The sequence below is a fragment of the Theropithecus gelada genome, chromosome 20 (assembly GCF_003255815.1).
Source record: "Theropithecus gelada isolate Dixy chromosome 20, Tgel_1.0, whole genome shotgun sequence".
Taxonomy (NCBI): domain Eukaryota; kingdom Metazoa; phylum Chordata; class Mammalia; order Primates; family Cercopithecidae; genus Theropithecus; species Theropithecus gelada.
The window spans coordinates 49,230,336-49,249,768 of record NC_037688.1 but is presented as its reverse complement, the minus strand read 5'-3'; the positions used below and the strand labels follow the sequence as shown (position 1 = coordinate 49,249,768).

At 43.5% G+C, this 19,433-nt stretch overlaps 1 protein-coding gene across 2 annotated transcripts in view; it reads right to left on the bottom strand.

Moving 5' to 3' along the window:
• CREBBP (CREB binding protein) overlaps window positions 1-19,433 on the bottom strand; it is a 155,545-nt gene that overhangs the window by 64,818 nt on the left and 71,294 nt on the right. Inside the window, exons 4-5 of one of the 2 annotated variants that reach the window (XM_025370196.1) lie at window positions 6,549-6,789; window positions 5,143-5,256 (exon numbers count right to left, since the gene is read on the bottom strand). In XM_025370196.1, the coding sequence (XP_025225981.1) occupies window positions 5,143-5,256; window positions 6,549-6,789 (355 nt within the window). The remainder of the gene's footprint in view (window positions 1-5,142; window positions 5,257-6,548; window positions 6,790-19,433) is intronic. The other variant, XM_025370197.1, reaches the window with a different exon arrangement.

The following is a 19,433-nucleotide window of genomic DNA, read 5'->3' as shown; positions in this document are numbered from 1 at the left end:
CAGTGCTTGTGGAAGGCGAAACTTGTGTATGGGGAGGGCCAGCTGCGGGGCTTGAGTCCGCCTGGTTTCAGTATACCTGCGGGGTCCTGGAACCAGTTTCCCGAGGATACCAACACACTTAGATTTCTACTAAACAAGCAATGCTAGAATTTATTCAGGTAGCTCACGCCTGTAATCCCATCACTTTGAGAGGCTGAGGTGGGGGAATCACCTGAGGTCAGGAGTTCAAGACCAGCTTGGACAACACGGTGAAACTCCATCTCTACTAAAAATACATAAAGTAGCCAGGCCTGGTGGCATGTGCCTATAATCCCAGCTACTCGGGAGACTGAGGCAGGAATCCCTTGAACTAGGGAGACGGAGGTTGCAGTGAGCTGAGATCGCGCCACTGCACTCCAGCCTGGGTGACAGAGTGAGACTTTGTCTCAAAAAAAAAAAAAAAAAAAGAGAGAATTTATCCAGACCTGCAGACATCTCTACAAAGTTGCTGGTGGCACCACCGTACCTTGCGGGCATTGTGTGGGGGCTGGAGACTCAGCCTCCCATGAGGCACGGCCACAAGCCCTCAAGCAAAAGGCTTTCTTCAGAAGCCAAGTGACACTGGCGCAGCGACATTCTCCTTGCTATCAAGGAGCAAAGTTGTTCAGATTTAACACATCACCCACCACCCTCTGATACTTAAGTCAGGGTCAATCAAGGCCACTATTCTCTCTACAACCTTCAGATTCTGCCCCTTGCTGTTCCCCATCCCACCACAGTCTGTCAAAAGAGGTGAAAATCTCCGAAGGGCCCTCAAGTGAACAAAGGGCCTGCTCCACACACACTCACTGGGCACCTGATGGGCTATTCGATGAGTGGCAATTCAAAGGAGGGAGATCTTGACGCCATATAATGAAAGGAGGTTTTTTTTGGTTTATTTTTTTGAGACAGAGTCTTGCTCTGTTGCCCAGGCTGCAGTGCACTGGTGCGATCTTGGCTCACTGTAACCTCTGCCTCCCGGGTTCATCAAATGATTCTCCTGCCTCAGCCTCCCGCCTCAGGATACCGAGTAGCTGGGACTACAGGTACATGCCGCCACATCCAGCTGATTATTTGTATTTTAGTAGAGACGGGGTTTCACTGTGTTGCTCAGGCTGGTCTTGAACCTGAGCTCACACAATCCGCCTGCCTCAGCCTCCCAAAGTGCAAGGATTACAGGTGTCAGCCACTGAGCCCGGCCGAAAGGAGGTGTTTTAAACAATCTGAGGCACCTACAGATGGAACATGTCGCCAGGTGAAGCAGTGGGTGCTACACTCATGGAGATGTCTGGCAGCAACTGGGGCCATGGCTGACACAGCCGGGGGCAGTGCGTGCATTAGGCTGGCTCTGGGGCCGACCCTGTGCACTTGCTTCGACAGTCCCTGGGGCACTCTGGGTTGGAAAACCCATGGTCTCTCTCAGAGAATGACTCAAACCCTCTGACCAGCACTGGCCCAGACACCTGGTCTTTCAAGGCATCCAGAGCAGTGCATCTCGAATTTTAATGCGCACACCAATCACCTGGGAATTTTGTAAAAATGAAGGTTTTAATATAAGAGGTCTGAAATAGGGCCCCAATTTCTTTACTGCTTACAAGCAACCTGGGAGTGCCTCTATGGCTTGCCTGAGGCCTACACTTTGAGCAGCCAGAACTTCACAAGTGAGGCAACATGAGCCCCAAGAAGGGAACCCGTTGGTCACGGGTCCCATAGCCCAGTCCTCTATGCCACTCTGTGCACTGAATTTACTGGAGGTCAGATGCCAGGACTGACATAAGGTACATAACTTGGAAAGTCCTAATTATTCAACAAAAATTGAGTAATGTTATAAGGGATGGTTAATTTGAGATCAGTGATTATAGAATCTTTATTCAAGGAAAAATCAAATGAGGCTAGGCACAATGGCTCACGCCTGTAATCCCAGGACTTTTGGGAGGCCAAGGTGGGAAGATCACTTGAGCTCAGGAGTTCGAGACAAGCCTGGGCAACATGGTGAAACCCCATCTCTACAAAAAATACAAAAATTAGCCAGGTGTGGTGGCAGATGCCTGCAGTCCCAGGTATTCAGGAGGCTGAAGTGGAATCACTGCTTGAGCCCAAGAGGTTGAGGCTGCCATGAGACGTGGCTATGCCACTACAAGCCAGTCTGGGTGACAGAGCAAGACTCTGTCTCAAAACAAACCAATCAACCAAACAAAACTCAACATAGGCCAAAAAGGTAATCAATGGTCTGGGCTTCATTTCAAAGAACCTCAGATTAGCTCCACAGGTGATTCTGGAAGGTTCTCTCAGTAGAGACATTAATCACAGAAGTTAGAGAGTGCAGCATGTAAGACCAGCGCTGGTCTGTGGGGAACACTGCCTAAAAAGCAGAGTCCTGGGGCCCCTAAGGCGGTCTCCATAGAGCAAGCACAGGTGGGTCTTGGCAGAGTCCCTGAGGCTTCCAGGAGCTCACCACAGTCCACCTTTCGGTTCACCTTGTTTGCACAGGAACCCCAGTCCAGTCAAATGCATGCCCTCACAAGCTGTGCACTGTGCAGACACTGTCCCCACTGTCTGAAATGTTCTTCCTTCATTATTTTGTTTGCACTGGGCTCCACCAAGTCTCACGTCCCTCTATAAAGTAGTCAGGTGCACTCCAATTCTCCTCAAAAAGAATGTTGATTGCACTGACTTGTCTCTACCTCAGTCCTTTGAGGGAGGTCACCCTTACATTATTTTTAACACATATATCGTCTTCAAAACCCAACCTTAAGCCAAAGTAGGGTCAGATTCACATTTTCCTCTCTGGGTTCTTAACTCAAGAGTTCACACACCATAAGCATAATTTGCTTTGGGAGAAGAGAAAAAAACAACAAAATGTACAGAAAGGATACTGCTGAAACCCTGTCAATCATACTTTTGTAAAAAACTACCAAAACTCTGCAGCAAGTTAATCTAAATCTTCCTTGTGACTTTATAAAATCATCCTGGTAATATCTTACATTATGACTAGTAGAAAACCTGTGGTTTACCACTTGAGAGAGCAGGCGCACAATCAATTTTCACAACACTCCGGCAGTTATAAGGAAGGTTAAAAAAAAAAAACCACATACACTTCTTTTTTCTTTTAAAACAAAAACCACATAAGCGTTTCTTAAAAAGAGAAATCACAAAAGTTTACAACTGTCATGGTAGTATGTACTAAAAACCAAAGATCCCCAAAAAGCCACACCCTCAAGTTAAAAGTTAAGAATAAAATTCTAGCTCATTATTCATGGAATATTGTATAACTACAAACTTGACAACGAATATTTTGGCACTTAAAGAGCCTATTACTGAAATGTGCCCTAAAACACAAGAAATTTAGCCATCACAATATACTAAAGAAAAAAGTTTTATAGTAACGTGGGAGGAAAAACAGACTCTATTCCATTAGAACAACTGTCCCAAATATCTGGTTCTAGAAGACCCAGGATTCCAGAATGTCACTTTATATAAGAGATGTCCAAGGAAATTGTTTATTAATTCAAATTTTAGTCAATCAAAGAATAATTTAATTGACTTTTAGGTAAGTGGTTTTTTTTTTTTTTTGGAGACGGAGTTTTGCCCTTGTTGCCCAGGCTGGAGTGCACTGGTGAGATCTCGGCTCACCACAACCTCCGCCTCCCAGGTTCAAGCGATTCTCCTGCCTCAGCCTCCCCAGTAGCTGGAATTACAGGCATGCGCCACCATGCCTGGCTAATTCTGTGTTTTTAGTAGAGACTGGTCTCGAACTCCCGACCTCAGGTGATCTGCCCGCCTCGCACCTGGTCAGGAAACTGGTTTTTAAAGGAAACTCGTTGTGGTTCTTCTGTAGGGAGACAGATAACAGGCCCCATTACCCTGGCATTTCTCTTCTCTGTGACAGGGACACCCTGCTTTACATGAAGCAGGGTCAGCGTCAGCTTGCTGCCTACTCCCTTGTCGCCAGAGGGAGGTGGGCTGGACTCAGTAAAAGGAAAACCACGGGGGCTGTCACTGGCACGCCACTCCACAGTACTCTTAGGAACAAAGCACTTTTTCTATCTTTACGTGGGCCACTCGGAAACAACCAGAAAGAAAAGCAGCACATATTCTCTAGGCAGCTGCGGGGTCTTGAGGAAGGATGATCAAGAAGAATGAGAGGAATGAACACAGAAAACACAAAACAGGGGAGGGTGGCAAGATGGCACAGACGAGATGGAGGAAGATGAGGAAGACTGTGCTGTGCTGGAAGGGTCGCTAAGGGAGCACCTCCAGCCAGAGGGGACAGGAGATTGAAGGGCACTTCCTAGCTGTCCAAAACTGAAGGACACACCCAAAGACCACGGTTTTACCTCTAAAATGACAGGAAGAGGGTTGAAAAACGGGAGGGAGGTTCATCCTTCTTACTGCCTGAAGCCTACAAATGTCAGGGAGCCTCAGAGCCCCAGGCAGGCCTCCCAACAAGCAGGGACTGCTGCATAACCAGTCTTGTCAAGGGCTACAGACAACCTAGACAATGGCAAAACAACGGGGATGACCAGGATGCAGCAGCCCTAGGCAGAGGCTCTCACTGCCAAGCAGAGTGAATGGTCAGTTATACAAAGAGGTCTGGGGACCATAGATCCACGCAGAGGGAAACCTTCAAAAATGTTTGTGTGGGATTTTATACTGACCCAGCCTGACTGACGGAGCCTTCAAAATTTACTTCAGGATAAGGGCTTTCCAGTTCCAAAAGAAGTGCCCCCTCTCTCCCCCTCCCCAAGACGTCACCGCCATTATAGCGACATGGAATTTAAATTCTCACATATGGAGTAACTGTCAGGAAATACCATGTCTTCACGTTGGCTCAGTGAACAAAGTGACTCTGCTGTTACATGCTGCTTCAAGTGCGTGTATGCAGGGGGCAGGGAGAGGGAGAGGCAGTGAGTGAGTCAGGGTCCAACATCATCACAGCAGTTCCTGACACAGAGAGCCTGCCTGCCCTCTGAGCTTGGCTGTACCTTGGGCCACTGTCCGCCCTACCTCACCCTGCACTCCGTGGCTCATAACCCCTGCCCACTCCCTACCTACTCTCTGAATTTTCTTTAGAAACAACTTCTATTCTCATCTCCAAGCTTCTCTGCCCCCGTGCTCACTTACTTTGTTGGTTTCGCTTGTCACTGGCATTTTTCAAAGGGAGGCAAACAGGACAGTCATGTCGTGTGCAGTTCTTCCAATGAGAGATGATTTGTCGTGAAGATGCACAATGGGCAACTATGACCAGAAAAACAACGAGATGTTATTTTTCTATCCAAATCGTCACACTTTCAATTATACCTAAATTATAATGCCAGATTCCATAAGAAAATGGTAACAAGTGTAACCATAACACAGTATAGGCAGTCCTCAACTTACAAACAGGCTGTTTTCCAAAAAGTTTGTAAGTTGACTGTTGAGAAATCCAAACAAAACTTCCCCTAGAAGCAATGTTATGAAGGATGGGTGATTAAGGGCAGCTCACAAAACAAAACAAAAACTATTCAACCTGGAATACCAAACAACTGCAACGAAAGGTAGAACAAGTAATAGTTCTGTGATGTAACTATTTAAAATAAAAACGTTCAATTATGTTTCAAGATGAAACCACCTAAACACTACAGTGAAGAAATACAGATAGAGAAGCACATGAGAAGCCTGCAGAGATTCTGAAAGGGACTCTGGGCACCTGGTGAACAAGTACTCGAGAGGGTAACTGACCCTGGTTATTCCGGCTTCATCTTCTAAAGGTCTAACCTTACCCTTCTCTGCTTCTCTGTTACGACAGGGTTACTCTGGTGACTCACAAATGTCACAACGGGAGACAGGGAGACCAGGGGGAGATTCCCCCAAGGTTTATGAGCATAAGAAGAGAAGGAAAGAGAATAAAGATTAAAGGAAAGTACAGCTGTTAATAGGAAACACTTCCTTTGGTAGAAATGAGGTGTCTGCAGTAAAAGGGGAGACAGAGGGCACGTGAAGTGCCTAGTTCACCACCTCCCCTGGGATGATACAGTGCATAGTTCCCCATGTCATTGCCAGTCACCCAGGACAACTTCACTGCCATCTGGACTTGCCTCAAGACACAGGACAGAGGAGCAAGGCCGCAGGCCACCAAGACAGATGCTGGGGTGCAGAAAGGGCATGTGCCTGCACGTGCGTGTGCTATGTTCACTGCCCAAAAGAAAACCACGATCTAGACATTCACAACAAAGACAGTGCTCAAGAAGTGACCAACATCTTCCATGACAGAGGAAGGAGGAAAATAACAAAATACGGGGCACAGCTTCAAACAGCAGAAGTTCACAGAGTATCAGAAAACCAAATCGCCTTTCTCTTCAGTAGATAAGACTTCCTGGAGCACCTGACTGTCATTGTGTGGGGAACGTGAGCGCAATATGTTTTGCCACACCAAATCGAAGGTAGTACTCAGGCTGCCGGAGCCTTATGAACCAGAGAGCTGCTGTAAGAACAATAAAGACAAATTCTTCCTGAACTCTGCCACTAGGAGTTCCAAAAACAGCACTTACCTTGGCAGGCTTTCCCAGCCTGACAATGCGTCATGTGATTCAAAACGTTTTTCATGGTTCGACAATGTGGGAGCGAGCAGGCCCGAACCTCTCCGTTTGCTTGCTCTCGTCTCTGACACTTATGAGCATGAAGCAGTAGAACCAGCTGCTGCTGTATCAGTTTGCGTTTTTCAGGATCTGCAGTGGGGCCCGTTGCAATTCCTTGTGTGGGTACAATTCCCACTGATGTTTGCATCTGAGACTAAAATAAAGCAAAATAATAAAAATACTTTAACCTCTCACAGTTCCAACTCATATTCATTAATTATTTCTCAAACAAAAGCAAAAGTTGATGGATAATACTGACCACAGAGAGAAGAAGGCTGGTGTAGTTCTCTAATCCACTGATGACTTTAAGAAGATTCAGAACCACAGAAATCAACCCAACTCAGCAGCAAGGCTGATTCAAGTTCACTTGTATACAATTATCATTCAAGCAAGACAATGGCTGGCTCTTCACTGTAGCAACCAAAACTCAACTCACTCTACGATGTACACAACTACAGGAAAAGCTGTGTATTATATCAGCTGGACCATATGAAACTGCTGCTTCTGTATGTCCCAAATGGCCAAACACCAGCAATTTCATAGGGTTCAACACAATTAAAAAGATTGCCAAGGCCCGGCCAGTGCGTTGGCTCACGCCTGTAAGCCCAGCACTTGGGGAGGCCGAGGCGAGTGGATCATGAGGTCAGGAGATCGAGACCATCCTGACTAACACAGTGAAACCCCGTCTCTACTAAAAAATAGAAAAAATTAGCCGGGCGTGGTGGCAGGCGCCTGTAGTCTCAGCTACTCCAGAGGCTGAGGCAGAAGAATGGTGTGAACCTGGGAGGCGGAGCTTCCAGTGAGCTGCGATCGCTCCGCCACTGCACTCCAGCCTGGGCGAGAGAGACTCCGTTTCAAAAAAAAAAAAAAAAACGATTGCCAAGGCCTGACCAATTGCAATGTACTGCAAACATCTGATGTAGCAGAAAGAATCAGAGCTACCTTTTGGATTTCATTATCACAAGACTAGAAGGGCAATGCCTGCAGCTTGATTTCACAGCAAACACTACCTCTCCTAAAGACTAATGACACTTAGCCTTAATACAACCACCCAGTACAATGGGAAATGCATTCCTGTCCTATGCTTTGTTTCTCATTAAAATTTCCACTCAGACAGTTGATAATTTTTAAAGATTTGGTGATCTGCTAAAAATACAGAAAGAGTTTGCTTTCAGTTGCCTGAAATAACAAGCCAAACCAAACCGTTAAACAGCAAGGAAAATGGAAAAGGGGACCCGTAGAGTCTTATTCTTCATAAACTACAAGCATTCTTCAGATAAACTTAATAAAAAAGACTTAGGCAATAAGAGAAGTGTTCCTAATGTGCAACAGTATCAACCACAGGTCCAAGATTTCCAATTTTCTCTAGTACTCTGATATTTCCAGCTTGCTTCCACAACCCTCATTACCTCCCCTAAAGTATGCCACTCTGATTTTTTAAAAAATGTATGAATCAAAACTGTACATTCACGAAGAGAGGAAACTATAAAAATAATTTTTAATGAATCAAAGCTCATTTTTAAAACATTATAGAGTGTTCTGTTTCGGTTTTACCGTTATGAGAACTAGAAAATAAGTGTGTAGAAAAGCTGGGTGGCTGGGCTTGGTAGTAAAATTCTTGGAAGCTTCAGAAGGACACAAAGCAATTCTGAGAAGGACCCAAAGCAAAATCAGCATCCTAGCTGAGAAGCAGAACACCATGAATGCAGGGCTCAACCCCTAAAAGAAAATAGCCTCTTTCCCTTACGTTTATTTTTTCTTGATTATGAAAGTATATATATACACTGCAGGAATTTTGGAAAGCTAGAGAACTACTACAGAAATAACTAACAACAATTAAAATCCCATTATCCTGGAGTCCACTATTAAAGTGTTGACAGGTTTTTTTCCCCTTCCTTTTTCTATATAAATGCTTATGTATGAACCATAATCAATAGAGCCTCGTATCTCCCCTGCAACACACACGTTTTGCTTAGTGTTTTTCCATGTTCTGCCCCATACCACTAAACTGTCTCAGACAGTGGCTGGGATGACTTGGAACGAACGGCATGTTACTCTACAACTTTACACTCATTGAACTAGTTCTTGTTATGGGGCATAAACTGGAATCCCTGGCCCCCTCCTTTATTTTTTATAATTGTAAATAAAGCTTCAGTAAGCAAACAGCCCTTAAACTGCCCCTGCAAGCATGCAATACTGGCGTTAAGTCCACTGCTCAACTGGCTTATTCCTGTGGATTGGAAGGTCCATCCAGAAATCAACAGGAATGGAGACACAGAAGAATGGGAGAAACACAAAACGAGCCTCATTTAGGTCTCTTTCTTTTACATTTATGAAAATTTCAAACATACAGAAAAATGGAAAGGAAAGGATATCATCATTAAACCTAAGAAAAAGAACAATCCTTCTTGGGTATCAGCTAATACTGAGTCATATCCCAATTTCTCTAGTTGTCCAAAACACATCTTTTATAGCTGGTTTGCACAAATCAGGACTCCATGAAGGCCTACATCCTGTATTTGGTTGTTCTTAAGGTTCTTAATCTATTATGTCTTCCGTTCTTTTACTCCTGACACTACCTTTGTTGAAGAGACTACATAGTTGTCCTCACACTGTTTCTTAAAGTACGGAAATATCACCAAAAAAATTACATAAAAATTAGGCAAAAATTTTAACTCTACAAATAAATTATAAGCAGGCTGTTCTTAATTCACCAAAAATTAACACACTGCTTTTCATTTGGGATTTAAAGATTCTTTTTTTTTACATTTCGGAGACAAGGTATTGCTATGTTGCCCAGGCTGGCTTCCAGGGCTCAAGTGATCTTCCCACTTCAGCCTCCCATGTAGCTGGGATCACAGATGTGTGGTGGCACCCAGCTGGCTTGTATTTATTTATTTATTTATTTTTTGAGACAGGAGTCTCACTCTGTTGCGTAGGCTGGAGTGCAGTGGCACCATCTCAGCTCACTGCAACCTCTGCCTCCCGGATTCAAGCGATTCTCCCGCCTCAGCTTCCCAAGTAGCTGGGATTACAGGTGCCCACCTCACCTGCCTACTTTTTGTATTTTTAGTAGAGATGGGGTTTCACCATGTTGGCCAAGCTGGTCTCGAACTCCTGACTTCAAGTGACCGGCACGCCTCAGCCTCCCAAAGGCCTGGGATTACAGGCGTGAGCCACCATGCGAGGCCTGGCATGTATTTTTAATAGTGTCTTTTGCACTACACCTGACCATATGTCAAAACAATATGGTTGGAAACTATATGGCAAATTTAAAACTTGGTCTGTTATTTGTCTACCTCTGGATGGAGGACAAATGTACAGTTTAATGAGCTCTACATATTGTTTACAACATGCATCTCAAAAGCCATTCTGAGGGTGAAGCTGAGTCAACGGTGGAATGGAAAATGTCTTATGACCCTGTGTCTGGCCCTCCCCATGGAATTCTGTATATTTGTCTGGGACTAGCTTAGTTTTGCAAAGTAGTTACAAATACAGGGACACATTTACTTTCCTCCTCTCGCAGACTGGTGTTCAATGAGCCATGAGAGTTAGATGTGAACTGTAGGTGGCCCCCAAATCTGTCAGAAGCATCCTTCAGACTTCCCCAACCTCCCTGCCCAGTTCCCACTGGCAAGCAGGCACTAAGGATGGAGGGAGAGTACTTCAGAACCCCCCTTTAAAGCACAGAACAAAGCCATCGTCGTGGAAGCTGCACCAAAAGTAATCTACATTTTGTGTGATTTTGTTTTTCTAAGAGCCAAGAAAATTTTGAAAAACAGTAAAAATAAAGGGGCACTCTATGTTGCCAGATACTGAAACATACTACAAAGCTAATTTCTTTACATAAGTCCAGAAACAGACATATGTATACATCAAATTAGCATACAGAAGTCCCCGCTTATCCTCAGGGGACAGGTTCCAAGAACCCCAATGGGTGCATGAAACTTCAGATAGTACTGAATCCTATATATACTGTATTACATCCTATACACACACACCTAGGCTAAAGTTTAATTTATAAATTAGGTATAGTAAGATTAACAGTAACTAATAATGAAATAGAACCATTATAACAATACACTATAATAAAAGCTACATGAATGTGGTCTCTCTCTCTCTCTCTGAACACCTTATTGTACTACACTCACTTATTTTGGGATTGCTGGTAAGAGAAACCCCAGAAAGTGAAACCCCAGAAAGTGAAACCCCTGATAAGAGAGGACGACTGTCTCCTAAAGGTGGTGCTTTATATTCAAGAGTGGTGAGGCATCTTTGGATCCTTATCTTCTATTAAAACAAAACAAAACAAAACAAAAAAACACTTCATATGGACTAAATTGAATAAACATGGATTAAAATGGAGAGAAAATTTTAAAATACTTTTAGGATGCGAGGATGAGAAAGCCTTCTTAACGTAAACACATAATAAAGTTTAAAAAGTGAAAAACTAAGAGCAAATTTGTTGGTTTTCTTCTGTGCAAATGCTCTCAATAAAGAAAGGACACTATCCCACTAAAAAGTTGGGCAAAGAAAATGCAAGATACCTCACAAAATACAAAGAAACAACAAATACAAAAATGTTCTACACCTTGGTGCCGAGGCAACACAAGGGAGAGAGGGATCGTTTCTCAATGAAGAGGAGCGCAAGCACTGGACAGCCCAGGCAGAAGGATGCAGGCAGACTCCTCTCTACCTCCTACTCAAAAATGAACTCAAGGTGGAGCAAAGACTTCAACGTAAGAGTGACAATCATACCATTCATAGAAGAAAACCAGGAATAAATCTTCACGACCTTGGATTAGGCAGTTTCTTAGTATGTCACCAAAAGCACAAGTGATAAAAGAAAAATAAACCTATTTCATAAAAAATTAGAAAGTTTTATGCTTCAAAGGATACCATTACAAAATAATGAACTGTGAAAATGGAAAGTGAAAGAGAAAATATTTGCAAATCACAGGTCTGATAAAGCACTTGCATCTAGAACATATTTTAAAAACTCTTACGACTCAGTTAATAAAAAGACAAATAGCCCAATTAAAAAATAAGTGAAAGCTCTTAATATATATTTATCCAAAGAAGATACATGAATGGTCAATAAGCACATGAAAAGATGGTGAACCTTATTAGCCATTAGGGAAATGCAAGTTAACACCACAGTGAGATACCACTTCACACCCACCACATGGCTATAATAAAAAGCCAAATGCTAACCAATAGCAACAGGGTGGCCAGGACGTGGAGAACTTGGAATCCTCATACAGTGGTGTGGGATGTAGAAGTCTGGCAATTCCTCAGAAGGTCAAACATAAAATTACCATATGACCTCTGCAATTCCTATTTTAGGTATATAACCAAAAGAACTGAAAATGCATGTTCACACAAAAACTGTAAAAAATGTTCACAACAGCCTTTTACAAATAGCCAAAAAATGGATACAATTCAAATGCCCACCAAGTGATGAAGGGAAAAACAAACATAGTATATATCCAAAATGGAATATTATTCAACCATAAAAAGGGAAGTAACCACACATACTACAATGCGAACTTTGAAAACATGCTTCGTCAAAGAAGCCAGTCACAAAAGACCACATATTGTGTGATTCAATTTCTAGGAAATGCCCAGAATAGATACAGCCATGGGGGTAGACAGCCTATTAAAGGTTGGCTGGAGATGGGGGTTCAGGGGAAATGGGGAATAACTGCTAATGGTACTGGGTTTCTTTATGGAGTGGAGAAAATGTTTCAGAATTGACTGTGGTGATGGTTACACAATACACTACCACTGAACTGCACACTTTAAAGCAAGGACTATATGGTACATGAATTATATCTTAAAAAGCTGTTTTTAAAAAGTTCTTACTAATCATTAAAGAAATAGAAATAAAAGAATGAGGCATTTTTAATCTATCAATATGGCCAAGATTTTAAAACTGCTAATTGGTATTGATGAAGATATAAAGAAATGGCAATTCTCAAGTACTCTGGAAATCCAGTATAATTTTGGAAAGCAACATGTATCAAAGAGAAAAATATGCATTTCTTTACACAGTAATTCCACTTCTCATTATTTATTATTAAGGAAGTAATTGGACAAGTATGTTAAAATATGTGTGCAAAGATAATGCATCACATTCTGATTCAATATTAAAAACTGGGAAAAATTATAAATGCCTATTAAAGGTGGACTAATTAAACATCCTATGGCTACAGACCTACAATGAAATAAGAGGCAGCCATGAAAAATAAGGCAGACCTCAAATAACCCCTGTCAAAGCCATGTGGAGCAGGGGAATGGGCCAACCAAGCCCTGCCTGAATTCGTGGGAGAGAACATCCAATGACTGTTATTTAAGGCAACAAGTTAGTAACAACAATAAGGTAGACCTTTATGCTTCAACAAAAAGCTTTTTAAGTGACTACTATTTTTATATCAAAAAGCATTCCATTCTGGGGGAAAATTCCTGAGAAAACAAAATCAGAAGAATCAGTAAGAAAATGATGAGGAATTAAATATAAAAAATTAAATTGTAAAAGTATTGGAATGTAATTAAGGTGAGTGCTTTGTTATGCAAAGACAGTAAAGGCTTTAGTCACAGAACATAAAGCAGTGTTCCTCACTATTACCAGTAACAATTCTTTTTATGTTTGGAGACAGGGTCTCACCGTTACCCAGGCTGAAGTAAAGTAGTGCAATCACGGCTCACACAGCCTCACCCTCCTGGGCTCAAGCGATCCTCTCACCTCAGCCTCCTGAGTAGCTGAGATCACAGAAGTGTGTATCACAACACCCAGCTAAGTTTTAAAAGTTTTTGTAAAGACAGAGTCTTGCCATGTTGTTCGAGCTGGTCTTGAACTCCTGGGCAGAAGCAATTCTCTCACCTTGGCCTCCCAAAGTGCTGGGATTATAGCTATGAGCCATTGTGCCCAGCCTTCCAGTAAAAATTCTCAAAATACAGATCCTCCCATTTTCCCCTAAGAGACAAGGCTGCTTTTTTTTTTTTTTAATTTAGACTTTTCCCAATTTTTCTAAAACTAACATATATGTACCTTTACAATGAGAATAAAGACATTTAAGAAGCCAGGAGTGGTGGTACACCTGTAGTCCCAGCTACTCAGGAGGCGAAGGTGGGACAACTGCTGGAGACCAGGAGATCAAGGCTATAGTGTCCCATGATTGTGCCTGTGAATTGCCACTGTACCCCAGCCTGGGCAACAAAGCAAGACCCTGTTGCTAAAAAAAGACAAAACCAAAACCAAAACCATTGAGAAAAGAGAGAAAAAAGAACAAAAGCTCCAGGGGCGATTCCAACGCAGGAGAAGACTGTATGTACCACTAAATAGGTGTGAGAGGCTAGATTACATAAAGACTGGCATTGTTTCTACGACTAAAACCACTAGGAACAAGTGTAAAGGCCATTGATGAACCAGGAAAAATTAAATCTGAAAGACACAAGACAAAACAAATCATGATGGAGCTATTATTTCTTCTTCTCCCAGTCCACCTTTATTCCTCACTCTGTGCCAGGCTCTGTGTTCAGGGTCCGAGGTACAGCAGCTCATTGAAGACACACAACTCCCCGAGGGAGGAGTGCTCTGGGAACTAGCCACACATGACAGGTGACGTAACTGAGGCCCCAAGGAAAGGGCCTTTCCTGGGTGATGAGCCAGCCACTTAGCAGCAGAGCCTCAATCCTGCAGCTCTCTGTGTTCCTCCTCCACAGAGGGCTGACCACCTTGCTTTATAGTGTTCTAAGATAATGTGACAGGAAAACTGGTGAAGAACAGGACCGAAGCAACTCAAATAAATGCCTATGTCTCTAAACATAAGCACTTCAAATCTTACTCGTGAGAGAAATGCTCATCAAAATAAGATGACATCATTTTCTCCTATTAAAGGGTAAGGTGGGCTGGGTACAGTGGCTCACGCCTGGAATCTCAGCACTTAAGGAGACTGAGGTGGGCAGATCACCTGAGGTCAGCAGTTTGAGACCAGCCTAACTAACATGGTGAAACCCCATTTCTACCAAAAATACAAAAAATTAGCTGGGTGCGGTGGCACACGCCTGTAATCCCAGCTACTCCGGAGGCTGAGGCAAAAGAATAGCTAGAACCCAGGAAGCAGAGGTGTCAGTGAGCGGAGATTGCGCCATTGCACTCCAGCTTGCGCAACAAGTGCAACACTCTCTCTAAAAAAAAACCAAAAGGACGGGGTGACAGTCCCTAGCCTTGGGAAGATGGTGTGATGCTGGTAACTGGGTACATGGCTTTTGTTGGAAGGCACTATCATGCTATCTGTCAAAAGCCTTAAAATATATGCAATGTATGTTTCTGGAGCAAGGATCATTTCACATGCAATTTGTAATGTGGAAGGAGGAGGTGAGTATGGTGTGAGAGCCATACTAGTTTAAACCTTAGTCTCCCCTTCGTGTTATTATTTTGAGCCACTGAGTAACGGCAGGTAAACACAAAGCTCACTGAGCCCACTCACCCCACTTATCATCTGCACTAGGTTTAGCCACAGGCTCTTTGCATGTGTTGCTTATTACGTAATTGGCAGCCTCAACCACTGTGTATACTCCACTGTCAAACTACCTGTTTTTTCCTCCCCCGAGATGGAGTCTCGCTCTGTCCCCCAGGCTGGAGTGCAGTGGCGCAATCTCGGCTCAGTGCAGGCTCCGCCTCCCCGGTTCACACCATTCTCCTGCCTCAGACTCCCGAGTAGCTGGGACTATAGGCGCCCACCACCTTACTCAGCTAATTTTTTGTATTTTTAGTACAGACGGGGTTTCACCATGTTAGCCAGGACGGTCTCGATCTCCTGACCTCGTGATCCACCCGCCTCCGCCTCCCAAAGTGCTAGGATTACAGGTGTGAGCCACTGCGCCCAGCCGTCAAACTACCTTTAAAAACAAACTCTTTACATTTACTCTGGTATTCCTTAAATTTTTTTTATTATTTTTATTTTTTTTGTGATGGAGTCTCGCTCTGTCGCCCAGGCTGGAGTGCAATGGCATGATCTCGGCTCACTGCAACCTCTGCCTCTGTGATTCAAGCAATTCTCCTGTCTCACCCTCCCAAGTAGCTGGGCTTACAGACGTATGCCACCACACCTGACTACTTTTTGTATTTTTAGTAGAGATGGGGCTTCACTGTGTTAACCAGACTGGTCTCGAACTCCTGACTTCAAGTGATCTGCCCGCCTCGGCCTCCCAAAGTGCTGGGATTACAGGAGTGAGCCACAACGCCCAGCCTATTCCTTAATTTTCAAAAGACTCTAACATGCATTTTTACTAGGATTGTTATTGCTACATAGGTTTTGGGTAATTTAGCCCCAATGCCATTTTTCCTATCGTGCCTGTATTCTATGCTAAGAACATAACAGAGATGTGCATACAGAATGTGAATAATAACATTTATCCTCACATTCCTCACAGAAAAATAAGTCATTTTTTACTGTGTGTCCAAGAGTAGGTTATCATGTCTTCAAAGGACCCTGTGTTCCAAACAGTCAGAGACTGACCAAGAAAGAACAAGGAAGGACAGTGTCGCCCCTCTGTGCCACCACTGCCCCGATCCACAACGGGCTGGGATTCCCGCTGCTCATGCCTAACCTTCCACATCCCAACAGGGTCCAAACCCATGCTCCTTAGATGCTCCCCCACCCACCTGGAAACCCGTCTCCTCCACAACCTCCACCTAGAATCAGAAAACGACACCAAAGCGAACATCAGGCAGAACGAAGGCTGGCTCTGCAATAACCGCTTGCTCAGGTTCCCTCATAAGGACCTACAACAGTTGGGTATGCAAAGCTGTGGCGCCATAAAACAAAGAAAATGTTCATTAACTGTACACAGCTGCCAACCTGGGAAGAAGTGATAATCACCTCTCAGGTGATAAACTGGTAAGAAACACAACGTAGCTATTTTCATAGACGAAACGTTTCTTGTGTTTTCTTCTTTTTGCTTTGTGTTTATTGATTTTTTAAAAAATAAGATTATCTTAAAATTTAAGATCTAAATACAGGCCGGGCACGGTGGCTCACGCTTATAATTCCAGCACTTTGGGAGGCTGAGGTGGGTGGATCACGAGGTCAGGAGTTCGAGACCAGCCTAGCCAACATGGTGAAACCTTGTCTCCACTAAAAATACAAAAATTAGCCAGGTGCAGTGGCGGGTGCCTGTAATCCCAACTACTCAGAAGGCTGAGGCAGAAGAATAGCTTGAACCTGGGAGGCGGAGGTTGCAGTGAGCCAAGACAGCGCCACTGCAGTCTAGCCTGGGTGACAGATAGAGACTCTGTCTCAACAACAACAACAACAACAACAACAACAACAACAACAACACGAAACGAAACGAAACAAAACATCTAAATTCAATAGGGGAATAATCCAGAAGGATTTATAAGTAATCTTAAAGCTGTGATTCAAAGTAGAAAGCAAATGGCCAACGGAAGCAGGAGAGCCCGAGCCCAAGGCCAAGGCTCGGCATAAGAAATGTGGCCAAGCGTGGCGGACCTGCCACTCCCTCCCCACTTTCTTTCTGGACCCACAGCCACAGCCTTCGGAACCCAGCAGTCTACCTAGAAGGGGTGGGAGTTAGTTGTTACAGCACAAAGAAACCCTATAAAGTGGCTGGGAGAGGTGGCTCACACCTGTGATGCTAGCACTTTGGGAGGTCCAGGTGGGTGGATCTCCTGAGCTCAGGAGTTTGAGACCAGCCTCAGCAACACGGCAAAACCTGTCTCTACCAAAAAATACAAAATATTTGCTGTGTATGGTGGCACATGCCTGTGGTCCAAGCTACTCGGGAGGCTGAGGTGGGAGGATCGCTTGAGCCTGGGAGGAAGAGGTTGCAGTGAGCTGAGACTACACCACTGCACTCCAACTGGGGTGACAGCGAGACCCCATCTCAAAAAAAATACCCGACCAACCAAAGAAACAACAAAAAAGACAACCTGCAAGGTAGAAGGCACTGGATCTATTCCTATGGTCAAAGGGACAGGTGGACCAGACTAGGAGCCGAACGACCAAGTTCAACAGAATTACCAATTTACTAAAAACATAAAGTTTTTAGAATACTCTTCTTCAATACTGTTGATATATATATATTCTTCAAGAATACTTATGACATTGATAGGTTCTAAGGATTAGAGGAAAAAAGGAACACAAACAAAAATTTACACAATAATTTTTTGGTAACTTGGCAAATTAGTTACTGGACAGACTGTCTTTTTGGTGACTTAAACCTCAGGGCTATCTCCAAAGGTTGTGGAAAAGTTAAAAGGAAGTTAGGGTGATTTTGGCTGTGTAGAGACTGATGTAGTTCACACCACTCCAGAGGAAGTGAAGTATTATATTCGCATTACTGCTAGCTACGACTCACCTCACCCAGACCCATGACCTGTGCTGTTTACTGAGTTGTTGCTTCTTGCAGGACTATTGCGGTGTATTTACTTGATTCTTCTAGAAGTCACTTCATTTCTCAGAAATCGCTGCTATCCTTATTATACTTCCAGCAGGCAGGCAGAGGCTGCAATGCTGGTTGTTAGTAAGTATGCAGTACATCTTGTGTAGACAAAAAACAAAACAAAAAAACCTTCTGGGTGAGCCTCCACTTTACATGAGTATCTCTGAGATGATTTATGCTTACACCTAGGAGGTTTTGCTGAAGAAAGGGTTATGCTAATCAGACTCTAGAAAAGATACTGCTGGTTAATGGGAAACCTATACTGGAAAAAAAGTTAAACGACCTTGACTGAGCACCTGTAATATGTGGGGCTGCCCCTGATACCAAAGGACTGGCTACTTTTTCTCAATTTCTAGTTTCTTGTTATTTGCAACACATCACATATCATTATTTTGTGCTTAAATTATGTTTCCCAGCTGATTCTTACTGCCAAAACCAATGGGGATAAGTTTGAACGGAACATTTATACTTAGTGGCATTTGAAGGCCCTGCATACATGTTTTCTCAGCGATCTTCAAGACACAGATGGAGGCAATACATGTAAACTCTTAAGAATACACAAACACTTAAATCACTAATAATTATGGACAAGGGCTTACTTCCAAACCTTCCCCACGTTTTCCAATTCAGTTAGTGAAACACAATTCATAATCATGGTGTAATTTTTCTACAGACACTGTTACGGTGAAGAGATGACAAGACTATTCACCTGCCGTCTCCACAGAACTCTATATGGAATCTCTTTAGTCCTAGGCTAGAGGGAAGTATTAGACAAGCAGTGATTTTACAATTTCTACTTGTGCAGTGAAAGGAGCTTGTGTATAATGTTAGGGAACACAGGCATCCGTGCAAGGAAACCAAAACTGAGAGGAGCTCATCAAAGATGACAACAAAGACAGAGACTCCGGCGTTCATGAAGCTTAACCCTGTGCAGTCAGTTTAAGTCTTGCTCCCTCAATGATCACAATCTAGACATGGGACAGAAAACTATGAAAATTTGACAAACAAGGTTGGGGGGTGAAGGAAGATTAGTGAAGTCTTCTGAAGTACTAACGTGGACATGAAGACCAACAAAGTAAGTCCACTCTACAGTGGGACAGCTGGTCACGACGCCAATGGCTCACGGTGTCAGTGGACAGTGGCTTTCATGGTCTTTATTCCAGATCAGAATCACTGGAGCAGCTCATGTAAAACCATGAGTTCCAGCAAAACACCAAGAACCGCAAGCCCATGTGTTCAGGAATTATCTGAGTTATATCACAGGGAATTAGGTGGTATTAATTGGGAAACTGAGAAAGAATAAAGCTGAAGTTTCACAAGAGTGACTAC